General features: G+C 41.8%; 1 protein-coding gene across 1 annotated transcript in view; it reads left to right on the top strand.

The window, feature by feature from the left end:
- The window catches only part of DNAH3 (dynein axonemal heavy chain 3), a 165782-nt gene that overhangs the window by 19283 nt on the left and 131356 nt on the right, over positions 1–15143 (top strand). The window contains exons 9-14 of the mRNA XM_077760528.1: positions 300–495; positions 2123–2302; positions 7458–7594; positions 10523–10628; positions 10811–10989; positions 13896–14080. Of these exons, the coding sequence (XP_077616654.1) occupies positions 300–495; positions 2123–2302; positions 7458–7594; positions 10523–10628; positions 10811–10989; positions 13896–14080 (983 nt within the window). The remainder of the gene's footprint in view (positions 1–299; positions 496–2122; positions 2303–7457; positions 7595–10522; positions 10629–10810; positions 10990–13895; positions 14081–15143) is intronic.

A 15143-nucleotide genomic window follows, 5' to 3' on the forward strand; every position in this document is an offset into this window, starting at 1 on the left:
CCCCAATCTCTGATTATAGGGAAGAAGCTAGAGACTCTTTGAGCAGTACATGCCACTAGCGTCCCCTATGCATTTGGGTATTGCCAATAGTGAAGAGTCTCTCAATTCAAATCTTACTACTTTCTTCCCAGGAAAGGGGTGTTGGTAGGGGAGATGGCTAGGGATATGAAAGTACCCATTTGGAAAGCTGCTTAGTGGGGAATGAGCCACTTTCCTTGTCACAGAGAGTGGGGAACATCTGATAGGACTTCTCTGAGCTCAGAAGAGCTTCTTACTTGGCTGCCCTTCTGTCTTCACAGGTGGATCCCCACCTGTGCCCAGCTGTTTGTCTCACAGAAGGAGCAGTGGGTCCATTTTGCTCCCAAGAATGACTATGACTCCTCTCGTAACATTGAAGAATATTTTGCGTCGGTTGCTTCCTTCATGTCCCTCCAGCTGAGGGACTTGGTCATTAAGTCTCTCGAGGACCTCGTCTCCTTTTTCATGATGCACAAGGTATGTAGGGGACCAGCAGTAGGCCCCTTTGAGGGGAGACAACCAAGACAGAATCAGAATTCCATCACATAGGTCTTCAGCTACATTAGTTCATGGAAATGATTTCTGTGAATCACAGCAAGCTTTCCTGAGATAATTACTTATACTAAATTGCCAAAATCTCTGGAAGTGGGGAAGTTAGTAAGAAAATTGAAATAAAGATTGAATAAAATGAAATTCATATCCCTTATAGGAGAGAACGGGGTCACCTTTTCATTCTCCGTGAAGGAAGATGTTGAAAAAATTTTGTTATCCATCTTTGGCTTGGTATTAGGGAGTGTCATGTGTATCATTGTAAATATTGGGTTTTGGTTTTTTGGTCTTTGAAGGGACATCCCTGAAAACAAAAGGCTTTTTTGACCTCATTAATAACTTTCTTAATGAAACTTCTTCAGTGAAGCCCAAATAAAAACAAAAAACACCAAGTCCTGGATTTCAAAAGATCATAGTATCCCCTAAACTTAGCCTATGGACCAAGGAAGATTTGTTTGGATTTTACACCATGTGCATGTTTTACCTCAAAAAGGAGTAATAAAAATATAAAAGATTACGTTCTAAATTATTTATTTTTCCAAATAAAGTAAAGATGAACCATTGTCCTTTTGCTCAAAAAAGTATAGAAGCCAATGCTGCTGAATTTAGACTGTGATGTTAGCTTTCTAGCAAGGACCAATCAATAGATGTCACTATAATCATCCACTTTGCTAAGCAGAAGAGACTCAGATGTGGGAACAAATCCCACTCTAAAATTCCACACAAAAGGAAAAGTAAAATCTTTATATGTCTGAGAGAAGGGGAGATTTATGGGTATTGATACATGGTAGCTGTTCAACAATGTTTATCAATCATCCTTAAACAGATCTAGAGATGTCTAACATCACTGACTTAGGCAAATATTTTTCAGCCACCCTATGACAGTTTCATTAGGCAGGGAAGTTTATGAGAGGTGTCTCCTGTTACTAGTCTGATAGGGAATTGTAGCTATCTCCATGCCAATAGTTCTGTGTAGGAAAGCTGATACTTTGAATGTTTAAATTAGACTATACACTCATTAATATACTTTTGGATTCTGTCAACAGATTTTTATTGAGCATCAACTGTGTACTAAATGCTACCTTAGAGATTTCAGAGGAAGTACAGGGTTCAGACAGATCCTGCTCTCACAGTTAGAGTAGAAAAGATAAGATGTACCTATAAATCTCTGCAAGAGAGAAAGCTAAAATACCATGAAGGAAGTAGAAATACAGAAGTCAGAAGTGAAAGAGATTATATCTTGCTGGAGAACAGAGAAGCTTCCCAGAAGAGGGGCTTTTGAGCTGAATTTTGAAGGATGGAAAGGATTTGGAAATACTAATGCAGGAATTCCTAAGCAAATAAGACATACTGAATTAAAACTTTGGGGAAGGGTGAGTGGATGAGCTCAGGGTGGGTTAAGCAATACCTAGCCATTTTGTAAACGTGAACAGTGCCTGGTACCCTGCCTTTCCTTTCCTGGTATTCATGTAATATCGTGAATGGGTAAAAATCACTCCTTTGATTCTGGAAAGCCCCATCTTGTGACAGCTGCCATATCTTATATCTCCTGAAGGATGGGAATGATTTCGAAGAGCCCTTCCAAGAGATGAAGTTCTTTATACCTCAGCTAATCATGATCAAACTTGAAGTCAATGAACCTGTTATTGTCTTTAATCCATCTTTTGATGAATGCTGGGAATTAATACACAATTCTTTCTTGGAAATTATTAAGAACTCTAGGGAGATCCCTAAGGTATAGTACTGACTTATTCATTTGCACTTTTATTCACATATTGAATAAAATATATTTAAAGTGGCTGTTTGTACAAGGTGGTCGGAAGAGTTTCTCTTTTGGGAGCTGAATCCTGAGTATGCCTCCCTTGACCTCAAAAAGAAAATGTGGGCCATAAAGAAATGTTTGTGCATTGGAGAACTGTGCTTATAATGCGGGCATTGATGGGGTGCCTGGGTGGCTCAGTTGGTTAAGTATCTGACTTCAGCTCAGGTCATGATCTCACGGTTCATGATCTCAGGGTTCGAGCTCTGCATCCAGCTCTCTGCTGTGACCACAGAGCCCATTTTGGATCTTCTGTCCCCCTATCTGCCCCTCCTCTTCTCACACACATGCTCTCTCTGTCTCTCTCAAAATAAATAAATATTTTTTAAAAAATTTTAAGGAGTTATTTTGTAAGCAAGTAGAGTTCCCCCTTTCCCCAACATAACGTCAAGTTCAAAGGGACAGATGTGTCCCAAGCCATAGCCAACTTGTGTTGATAATCCACGATGGAGCAATGCCATGAACTTGCCAAGAATCTTCATAAAATGATATCTAATTTAGTTCTTTAAAAATTTTTTTTTAACATTTATTTATTTTTGAGAGACAGAGAGACAGAGCATGAGCAGGGGAGGGCAGAGAGAGAGAGAGAGACAGAGTCCAAAGCAGGCTTCAGGCTCTGAGCCACCCACTGACTGAGCCACCCAGGTGCCCCTCTAATTTAATTATTGAAGTTCTATTTGTTTAACCTCTGGAGACATCAAAGGGAGAGATTGAAGCTTCCCTTCCTGATCTAAGACCTTTCAAGTTTCCTTTCCAGGGTAGGATTACTAATCATATTCCAGACACGTAGCTGACTTTTAGTGCTGGGCAGGATCACCCACATGAGTATGACTCTTTTCTACTCTTGTCTCTCTCTCTCTCTCTGGGTGGTTGTAGTGGCAAGAAGGCCAGTGTCCAGACCCACACAGGAAAGGGAACTGTGGGGTGTTCCCTATGTTTCTCCCTCTCCCTCATTCTCCAGGCATTATGTGTGATGTTTAGGTACTCTTAAGTACTTTTCTCTCTATAGTCCTGTACTTAGAGGTCTCTAAAAGCTCAAGACTAGAGTTGGGTGTTGTAGGGAAGCATGTGAGGCCAAAATGTTACAGTCCCAGTTTCACCAGATAACTCTAACTTTGAAGTTTTGAACCCAACCAAGCCTAGTTAACAAGAAGACTGGGTATGTGGAAGGAAAAGAAACAGTGGACAACTCTCCTACAATCAATATCCCTAGCAAGGAAATGAACGAGAAGACCCTGTAATTTGGAAGGATAAGTGTGGGGCTTGGGGACAGATAAAGTACATACCACTCAAGTTCTCTTTCACTGCTCTTGATTAGCAATGTTTGCAAGCAGCTGTGCTGGAAGAGCCCAGGACTCATGTGGTTGCTCCTGCAAACACCCAGCAGGGATGGTAGTAGATCTAGAGGATTGCCATGGCAAGATGTAGTCACAGATCACAGTGTGTACCAGGTTTGAAAGCTAGGCCCAAGTGAATGCCAGACTTTATCAGACTTTATCAGACTGTGAGATAAGCAACCCGGTCTCAGCATTCTCCATCTAGACATGCCCACAGCACCGGCTCCTGCCTCAAACTCCTCAGACAATTCTATCTCTGAACTGGGTATTGAGACTTCAAATATTTTTTAGTTTTTTTTTTTAATGTTTATTCATTTTTGAGAGACAGAGACAGAGCACGAGCAAGGGAGGGGCAGTGAGAGGGAGATCCAGAATCTGAAGCAGGCTCCAGGCTCTGAGCTGTCAGGACAGAGCCCAATACAGGGCTTGAACCCACAAACTGTGGGATCATGACCTGAGCCAAAGTTGGATACTTAACTGAGTGAGCCACCCAGGCACCCCAAAACTTTACATTTTTTAAATGTTTATTGTTTCTGAGAGAGAGACAGAGCACAAGTTGGGAAGGGGCAGAGAGAGAGGCAGACACAGAATCCGAAGCAGGCTCCAGGCTCTGAGCTATCAGCACAGAGTCTGATGTAGGGCTGGAACCCATGAACTATGAGATCATGACCTGAGCCAAAGTTGGACACTTAACCAACTGGGTGCCCCATGAACTGGTGCCCCAGGTGCCCTGTGAAGTGGATATTGAAACTGTAAAAGAATAGCCCCTCAGGTTGAGTATCTAATAAGAATATCTAAGAACTGCAACAGATGGACATCACCCTTAATCCTTACCAGTCCTGCCTTTTTTATGGTTGAACATAAATGTTATTTTATTTCATTTATTTTCATTTTTATTTTTTAAGTATTGATTTATTTTGAGAGAGAGAGAGAAAGAGAATCCCACACAGGTTCCATATTGTCTGTGCAGAGTCTGATGTAGGGCTTGAACTCACGAACCATGAGATCATGACCTGAGCTAAAATTAAGAGATGGATGCTTAACTGAATGAGCCACCCACATGTCCCTCATTTTATTTATTCTGAAAGTTTTATTTTAAAGTAATCATTAAACCTGATATAGGGCTCAAACTCACAATCCTGAGATCAAGAGTCACATGCTCTACCAATGAAGCCAGCCAGGCACCCCTAAACATAAATTTTTTAAAGCTGGGGAAAATGTCAGCATGAGGTTTTGAAAATAACAGTTTCAAGGTACAGAAGGGAAGTCTACCTATGAGAAAGTTACTAAAGGAAACCAAAGTAAATATTAGAAAATATTTGTCTTGGCAAAAAAAATTAAGACATGGATGCTGTGGTACTGATTGAAATGAAAAGAGGTGAATGAGAGGCATAAATAAAATGAGGTGGGGTGAAATAAAGAAGCATTTTCTGAAACTAAAAATGCAATAAGGGAAAAAAGTAAGTATTAGCAGCCAAGTCAATGCATTACTTTCATAATCAGGAACACACACACACATATTACTAAGACCGATAGCCTCTCTCCTAATGGGAGACTTTTCTCACTCAAAGTGCCAGGGAAATCCCAAACTTGGAGAAGTGTGCAGGCATAAGCACTGAGGGTGATGACAAGACCAGGAAGTCAGGGATCAGAGAGCCAGGGAGATAAGCAGATAGTAACAATCATACCTGGAAAGGACACCATTGATCTCAGCTCAGTTTTACAGACTGCTCTACATGGCATGGGCGAACCCACCATATTTAAAGGGCATTAAAAGGCATTACTTTCTCTCTTTGTTTTTTTTTAAATTTACATCCAAGTTAGTTAGAATATAGTGCAACAATTATTTCAAGAGTAGATTCCTTGATGTCCCTTACCCATTTAGCCCATCCCCCCTCCCATAACCCCTCCAGTAACCCACTGTTTGTTCTCCGTATTTAAGACTCTCTTATGTTTTGATGTTTTGTCCCCCTCCCTGTTTTTGTATTATTTTTGCTTCCCTTCCCTTATGTTCATCTGCTTTGTATCTTAAAGTCCTCATATGGGTGAAGTCATATGATATTTGTCTTTCTCTGACTAACTTCGCTTAGCATGATAACCTCTAGTTCCATCCATGTAGTTGCAAATGTTACTTCCTCTTTTGACTGAAGACTTCTCAAGAAACAGTCCCTTATGCTGTCCACATGTGATCTCTTGTGTGGCCTGGATGTACCAATTGTGTGTCCCTAAACCACATCTTTTTTTTTTTTTTTTTTTTAATGTTTATTTTTGAGAGAGAGAGAGACAGGCAGAGAGAGAAGGAGACAGGATCTGAAGCGGGCTCTGCACTGATAGAGAGCCTGATGCGGGGCTCGAACCCATGAACCTTGAGATCATGACCTGAGCCAAAGTTGGATGTTTAAGCAACTGAGCCACCTGGGCACCCCTTCCTAAACCATTTCATCCATATGCTTGACCAATGCCAGGTCCTCTGTCTCCTTGGAGGAAGATCACTCCTCCACTGTCTTCAGCATGGCCACAGCAAAGAAGTTGTTCATACCTCTGCTGGCTTAAAAACCTTTGGATTTTACAAAGAGGGAGGACACAGATCATTTGTAGGTTTTCCCTCTTTCTAAATCAGTGCATTCTCAGTATATAGCATGGTGTATACTACTATAACCAGAACACTCTGACAGTCTTTTCTGGGACCCATCACCATAAGCTTTCTTAGGGAGGGCAGTGGGTTTCCAGCAGGGACTTGGCAGTCTTCCTGAGTCCTGCAAGTGAGAACATTTCCCAGGGACACACATGCCATTTAGAAGTTGGACTACTTGGGGCATCTGGGTGCCTCAGCTCAGGTCATGATCTCACAGTTCAGGAGACTGAGCCCCACATGAAGTTCTGCACTGACACTGTGGAGCCTGCTTGGGATTCTCTCTTTCCGTTTCTCTCTCTGCCCCTCCCCTGCTCACGTTCTCTCTGTTTCTCTTTCTCTCCCTGTCAAAAATAAATAAAGTTTTTTAAAAATGGTACTTGAATTACCAGAAAAGATACTATTCTAGCCACAGATTTTGTCCCCGCCCTGAGCTGAGAGAAGAATCTAGTATCTCTCCTTTTCTTCAGGGGTGAGAATGGAAGTTCAAAGAGAAGTAGCTTAGCTAAGATCACGTGGTTAGTTAGCAACAGAATCAGAATTAGAACCCATGTCTCCAATAGCTTTTTAGTAAAAGCTGATGGGGGAGGGGAAGTTTGAGGTGGGGGGAGGAGCACTATAATACTCATTCAATCACACCGTGTTTACTCAGCACTTACTCTGTGCCAGGCTCTTGTTGGACCCTTCACAATGGTGAAAAAGTCAGATACAATCCAGGCCCTCTTGCTATTTATATCTCATGACAAACCTAAAACGGTCCATTACACATTATTTCATTATGGTTATGCTGAGTGGGAAAAATTCAGAATGTGAGCTTTAAGCAGGGAAACCTAACATCCTAACTGGAGGCCCAGGGGACTCTCCAAGGACAGGAGACATGAAAGGAACAGGGAAAGATGAGTAACCAAGAGGGAGAGAAGAGAGAATAGAGGTAAAGGGACTAAGAGGGTGATCCCAGCCCTATCCAAGGGGGGAAATGTGTCAATGCAGCTGGTGTCTCTGGAAAGGAGTCCATTGCAGAAGACTTTACATTTTGGTGCCATCTCCCTTCCTGTATCTTGTGGATGTGTCACGACATCAAAAATGGTTTCTAATCCTTTAGGTGGAATCTATCCTGTTCCCGGAGTTGAAAGGATATAATCTGATTCTTGGAACCATTAACCCTGAAGAAAAACTAGTTTCTGATTTTGTGAATCAAACTTTCGAGGTATTTCAGAAAAATCAAGTCGGCCCCCGCAAGTAAGTGGGTTTATTTGTTTGTAACAGCCATTTTGGCATTGGTTTATTTGTCATCCGGTAAATAATCGCTGTTCCCACATACCCAAAAACACATCCATAGTAAGAACAGCCAATGCTTACATAGGAATCACTATTTATCCCCATTTTACAGATGAGGAAACTTTCCCAATGTTACATAGCAAATAAATAAAAGAACCAGAATTCAGTTACAGGTGTGCCTTCGTTATCTGAAAGCTGTGAGGCCAGATAGGTTTTGGCATTAGAAATTTCTGGATTTTACCAAAGTAACATAATGCATATTTCATATATTATGATACAGCTTCAGCAAATTCTCCTGATGCACCCTTTCATTGAATGTATTGATATTTCTGCAGTGAAAAATGTAACTATTCACACAAGTAGTCTCACATTGGTTTAGACCAGCTTTTGCTATCAAATGAATTTTGAAGCAGCTTTCTGTTTTTGGAGCTTTTGGACCTAGGAATTAAAGAGGATTAAGGAATCCTCCTTAATCATCATACTGTAGGGGTGGGGCACCTGGGTGTCTCAGTCCATTAAGGGTCTGACTCTTGGTTTTGGCTCAGGTCATGATCTCATGGCTCATGAGTTCAAGCCCCACATTGGGCTCCACGCTGACAGTGCAGAGTCTGCTTGGAATTGTCTCTCTCTCTCTCTCTCTTCCCCTCCCCACTTTCTCTCAAAATAAATTTTTTAAAAAATCATCATACTATAGAATATCTCACAGTTGCTCATGTGAATAGTCACTGGTTTAGGATGATGGTGATCATATAACACAGCTTCCAAACTGAGACTCTTTGAGAGTGAAGAGGTATTAACAATTACCATGGGACAATAAGTGTAAATCTGGGCTCTCCCAGGAAAACTGGGATATATAGGTTTCTTGACTGCAGCTCTCTCAACACTTTAGACCAGAAAATTCTATATTGTGAGGAGCTGCTGTACATGATACGATGTTTAGCATCATCCCTGGCCTATACCCATTAGATGCCAGTAGGATCCTCCTGCAGACATTACAACCAAAATTGTTCCCAGACATTGCCAAATGTCCCCTGGGTGGTCAGATCACCCTCAGTTGAGAACTACTTCTAACCTAGTCTGAGAATCACAGATTCAGATTTGGAAGCTCTGCCCATATGATTTGGGGGCATCTATTTGAAAACCTCTCTTCTCCCTGTTCTTAGAATTTGACACATAGTTTGTCTTTCTGGACTGACAGTTTTGGACTGACTACTCCTCAGATTGTATCTCAGTTTTAGAATCTCTGAAGTGTTGGGGCACCTGGGTGGCTCAGTCAGTTAAGCGTCCAACTCTTGATTTCAGCTCAGGTCATGATTCACAGTTTGTGAGTTTGAGCCCTGCGTCAGGCTCTGCACTGACAGCATGTAGCTCGCTTAGGATTCTCTCTCTTCCCACCTCTCTCTCTGCCCCTCCTCCTCTCTCCTCAAAATAAATAAAAATAATAAACATTTAGAATCTCTGAAGTGTTGGCCAACTCTTAGAAGTATATCACTGGGGCCCAAAAATTAATTCTGCTTACTTCATACCATCTTATTTTAATTCAGACTTTTTTTAATAGTTTATTGTCAGGTTGGTTTCCATATCACACCCAGTGCTCATCCCAACAAGTGCCCTCCTCCATGCCCATCACCCATTTTCCCCTCTCCCTCACCCCCATCAACCCAGTTTGTTCTCAGTATTTAAGAGTCTCTTATGGTTTGCCTCCCTCCCTCTCCTTAACTATTTTTCCCCTTCCCCTTCCCCACAGTCCTCTTTTAAGTTTCTCCTGTTCCACATATGAGTGAAAACATATGGTATCTATCCTTCTCTGCCTGACTTATTTCATTTAGCATAACACCCTCGAGTTCCATCCACGTTGCTACACATGGCCAGATTTCATTCTTTCTCATTGCCATGTAGTATTCCATTGTATAGATAAACCACATCTTCTTGATCCATTCGTCAGTTGATGGACACTTAAGCTCTTTCTATGATTTGGCTATTGTTGAGAGTGCTGCTATGAACATGGGGGTCCATGTGCCCCTATGCATTAGCACTCCTGTATCCCTGGGGTAAATTCCTAGCAGTGCTATTGCTGGGTCATAGGGGAATTCTATTGTTAATTTTTTGAGGAAACTCCACACGGTTTTCCAGAGGGGCCACACTAGTTTACATTCCCACCAACAGTGTAGGAGGGTGCCCATTTCTCCACATCCTTGCCAGCATGTATCAGACTTTTTTTAAAAAAAGATCTTTTTTTTAAGTAATCCCTACATCCAATGTGGGACTCAAACTCACAACCCCAAGATCCAGAGTCACACATCTTACTGACTGAGTGAGCTAGGCACCCTTAATTCAAACTTATTTTAAGTCACAGCACCCAAACACATCCTCCAATTTGGGAGAAATCTGTGTAGCCAAATTTGCATGATCTGATAGAGCAGAAAACTTAATTGTATCCGATAGATTTTAGGTTCATTAGTTTCAAATTTTAGTTTTAAAATTTAGACATAGAATTTTAGAGCTGAAAGAAAAGATAGGAGCCAGCATTTATTGCACATTCACTGTATGTCAGGCAAAGCATTAGTTGCTTTATATGTATATTACTATAGTTAAGCTTTTCAACAATCCTATGAGGTGTTACTATTTCCACTTAAAACTAAAGACATTAATCTTTGGAAAAAAAGAGAAATATCTTGTCTAAGTTCATGAAACTAGGAAGTGGCAAAATTGGAATTTGAAGCCAAAGTTCTGAATTCCCAGTTCACTGTTTCTTTTGCAACATTATATTTCCCTTTCCTGGCTAGGGCTAATTTTTATAAATCTTTATGTCTTCATTTGCCCCTCTGCCTAATCTGATTTGGTGACATGTATTTGCTTGTCTGATTTTACCCTCTTCAATCATGGAAGATACTTAAATGTGTATAAAAAATATGATGACTTATTGGATAACACGGCAGAGCAAAACATCACTGCATTTCTGAAAGAAAATCATGAAATTGAGGATTTTGTGGAGGTAGGAAATGTCACTTGATATTTCATATCTTGGTGACACGTGCTGCAGTCAATTGGGTAGTCAGTGTATTTTGATACATTGTGCTGTGCTCAGCATTGGACTGGGTTTGCTGGGGGTGAGGCTGGGGCAAAAGAAGGGAGGCTAAAGGCAAATAAAGCTACTGCCTGTGCTCCTTTCTGCAGAGGATCAGTAGTATAAAAAAGCGGAGAAACGAAATTGCATCTATGCACATTACCGTGCCTTTGGCCATGTTCTGCCTTGACACCATGGCCCTGAATTACGACCTCTGTGAGCGAGCCCAAAATCTGAATGACCGTCTGATTCAATTCCAAGTGGATGTAAACCGGGACACCAATACCAGGTATCATGATTGTGGACAGAGAAATAGCAACAGTATTTGGCATGAATGGGAGAATAGAAAAGTGGCCAGAACTTGCACCTTCCAGCAAGGACTAGACAGACCTTCTTGCTCAAGTTGTTTCTCTCCCCAGAATGAGGGCAGACAATTGGCAGGCAATTCAGGTTCAGGCTAGAAGGTGGTCAGTAGGGGAAAAACTACATGGGGCTTGGAACAGGAGTGTGGAAAGCATTCTGCAGCTATCCATCTCTGATCTCTCAGCCTTTGCTTCCTTGGAGGCATCTTCAGGGAGATGCTGCCTCATGGGCTTGGCTGTCAGAGGTCAGAGGTCCTCTCCCTGGCCACATAGCACATTTGCAGAGACACCGGGTGCTTACATGCATCCCCAAGAATCACTCCTATGCAGGCGTCTGCTATATGGGTCTGAGGATTCTATCGTTCAGTCTTAAGCTCTATGTGGTACCTCAATTTCACTGATGACTATATATTAGTCAAGGTGCTTTTGGTTCTAAGGAATAGAAGCCCAGACAGGCTGGCTAAAGTGGAAAAGGGAATTTGGGGCGCACGTGTTGAAAAGTTGAGGAATTGCTAGCTTCAGGCCCTCAGCACTGCAATTAGATTGCAGTCTTTTTCCCTCTACTGGGCTTTCATTCTCTGTCAGGCTTTCTTCTGTTCATGGGCCCAGCAGTTCCAGGCTTACATCCTCTCCGGTTCCCATCCCGAGGGGCCAATGCTTTCTTTCCAGTTGCCTCAAAAATCCTGGCCCATGTGACACTGGCCTGACTTGGGTCCTTTGTGCAGCATTGACCAAACAGTATTGTGAAGAGGATGGCTTAGATCAAGTGGCAGTCCCATCTCTGGGGTGGATATCTGCTTTTCATGAACCATGTGAACTTGGGGTGGGGGTACCCCAAGACTTAGGGTGTCGTTCCTAGAAGAGGGAAAGATGCTAACAGGCTGGGAGACTATCTGTCTGGGATCTCTCTTATAAAGAGAGTACTAAACCCATGTATGAGGGCATAGCTCTCATGACCTATTTCCCTCCCAAAGGCCACCTCCAAATACCATCACATTAGAGATTAGGTTTTAACATAAGAATTTTGGGGGTGCACAAACATTCAGTCTATAGCAAGGCATTAGTGCCCAGTGTGTGGCTATATTTAAAGCCTAGGCCTAGAAGGAGATGATGAGGTTAAATGAGGTCATAAGGATGGGACCCTAATCCGAAAGGGCTATTGCCCTTGTAAGAAGAGGAAAAGACACCAGAGCTCTTTCTCTCTCTCCCATATGAGGACACAGTGAGAAGGCAGCTGTCTGCAAGCCCGAAAGAAAGCCTTCACTAGGAAACCTAATTGGTCGGTACTTTGACCTTGGACTTCCCAGCCTCTAAGAACTGTGAGAAAATAATTTTCCTGGTTTTTAGGCCATCCAGTATGTGATATTTTGCTATGGTAGCCCAAGCGTACTGGTAGAATACCCAATGAAAAATGCAAAGGAGGCTGGGACATGTAATGTGGCTCTGAGTCTGAGAAGTGGAAAATACTACATAGTAGTGAGCCTACATAGTACAGTAGATAATTGTTCTATGCAGAACGTATCTAAATTGTATAGAAATTCATTTTTAAGATCCTGGAGGTGTCTGCAAAGATGTTTTAATCATTTTTTCTTCAGTTTGATATAATTAGCTTTACTATGCAGGGGTCTCTGTATATTAAGAAGGAAAATTGAGCATTAACTATACTTCAATTAAAAAAACAAAAACAAAAAAGAAGGAATATTGAAGACTGAAAATATTGGAAGCAGTGGTTTTTATCATGCATGAATGTCAACACGTAGCAATCAATTACTAATAACAAAAACTATGATAGCTATTGCTGACATTTCTTGAGGGCCACTCTGTGCTAGGCCTGGATGTATTGCAGGCAATTTGTTCCTAATTATAATTAAAATACTGATGATGGTCATCACTGACTTTTGCATAAATTAGGGCACATTCAAATTATCCTTTCTCAGGGCACCTGGGTGGCTCAGTAGGTTAAGCACCTGGCTCTTGGTTTCTGCTCAGGTCATGATATCACAGTTCGTGGGTTCAAGCCCCGCTTTGGGAGCCTGCTTGGGGTTCTCTCCCTCTCTCCCTGCCCCTCCCCTGCTCTTTCTCTCTCTTCACTCCCTCCGTCGCTCTCTCTCTGTCTCTTTCTATCAAAATAAATAAATAAACTTTGAAAAAATAGATAACGTCCTTTCTCATAGTCTTGTTTTGGGAGGTAGGCAGTTAGGTCTAGTGGTCCCAGTGGCTGAATGTCACTTTCTCTTTGCCAACCAGGAACTACCTCTAGCACATGAGGATAGACTTGCTGACATTCTGTGAAGACTGATGATTACCATTAACTTAGTGTTTTATTTCAACATAAAATTCAAGGAGTTGCTATTGCTAGTGATAGTGGTGGTATTCTTGTTGTTTTGGTCCAAACCTGGATTCTACCCCTGGTATATCTGTTAAGAGCACAAGCTTTGGAATCAATTAAACCAAGTTCACATGTTGTCTCTGACACCTCCACACCATGTTGCTTTGGACAAAGTTACTCAGCCTCACTTTCTTACATTATAAAATACTGATAATAACAGTCCCTACCCCTTAGAATTGTTGTGAAGTTTAATATACATTCAGTGATTAGAATGGGGCATGGCACATAGTAAAGGGCTTAAAACCTGTGAGATACTATTTCATTTACTATTGTTTGTGTTCTTGAGGTGTGGTGTGCATGTGAATATTACCTATCACAGATCTGCAGGTAGAGAAAAGTTGGAAACCATTGTTCTAGTCTCCAGTCTCCTGTTTAGCTTAATAGGTCTTATAAGAAAGTGATTTTAGATGATAAAGATGATGGTCGCTATTTCTCTCCCTGTAGCATTTGTAATCAGTACAGCACCATCGCGGACAAAGTCAGTGAAATTCCTGCCAACACTGAGGAGCTGGTACTCCTCATTGAATTCCTAAAGAAATCCAGTGATGTCACAGTTTTCAAACTCCGGAGACAACTTAGAGATGCAAGTGAAAGGCTGGAGTTCCTGATGGACTATGCAGACTTGCCACGTAAGTCCAATGCCATATAGATTTACATGCAAACGTATATGTATATTTATATTTTTAGAGATAAGGAATTGGGAGGAAGAGTCAGCAGTCCTACCATTAAATGTCAGTATTGGGAGAGCTGTTTTTCAAGTGTCCTCATATGTTAGAGGCACCAGTTCCATGCTATTATCCTCAGGAATTTGAATCCAACAAAGGGGTTCTATTGTTAGACTAAAAGAAGTGTCTAGGGACTTGACGAGTTTTTAGATGCCTGTTCTGGTATCTTCTGTCTAGTGTTTCTGAAAAAAATCACTTCCAAATGCAGAGTCCTTTTATGAATGGGTGGATTTCAGTCATCTCTAATCTTAATAGAGTCTCACCTTTGAGGCGAGACCAGGGTACTTGACTTCATGCTGCTGCATATCTTTAAAGGAAAGAAATGGCCAGAGCCCTTTCAGGGCTTGTTGGGCCAAGTTAGAGTTTTATAAGGACCAGGTTCTGAAGAATCTGGTCCACAAGCCAAGTTTTCAGATCTTCCTTCCTTCTGGAAATACCTGTGAATTTACCTGGTGATCATGGTGCTTGGGGCAAAGGGTAATGGGAGGGAGAGATGGGTACTGGAAGTGAGACAGAAGTTGCCCTAACCATCCCCTTGCACATTAATGAGCTGTGCCCTTGACCATGTGAATACACACTGGGTCTCTGCTTTCAAAGTTCCCCAGGGTACAGAGAGAGCCCAGGATATTTCAGCTGACCAGAGCCTTAAGGTGGCTCTGATTTTATTACTGACATTTAACCAGAAGGGAGACTGAGACTCAGATGAGGTGACAGTTTAAAGAGGAGAAATGGAACTTTAGCCCAAGTTTCTACTCTACTCAGATGCAGCATGGAAAAACAGTGAAGCCTTGTGGTTACATTAGCTTTAGAGTTGGTTACACCCTGGTTTGAAATTGTCTCTGCTGCCTTCTAGTGGTGGGACCTTGACTACTTGGCTAAACTTTGTTTCCCATCTGTAAAAGCAAGGATGATATTACTGTTGCCCTTCTAGCCTGGCACTTGGCAAGTGCTCAATAAATACTGGCTA

This window comes from Crocuta crocuta, unplaced genomic scaffold, assembly GCF_008692635.1.
Source record: "Crocuta crocuta isolate KB4526 unplaced genomic scaffold, BGI_CrCroc_1.0 scaffold73, whole genome shotgun sequence".
Classification (NCBI taxonomy): domain Eukaryota; kingdom Metazoa; phylum Chordata; class Mammalia; order Carnivora; family Hyaenidae; genus Crocuta; species Crocuta crocuta.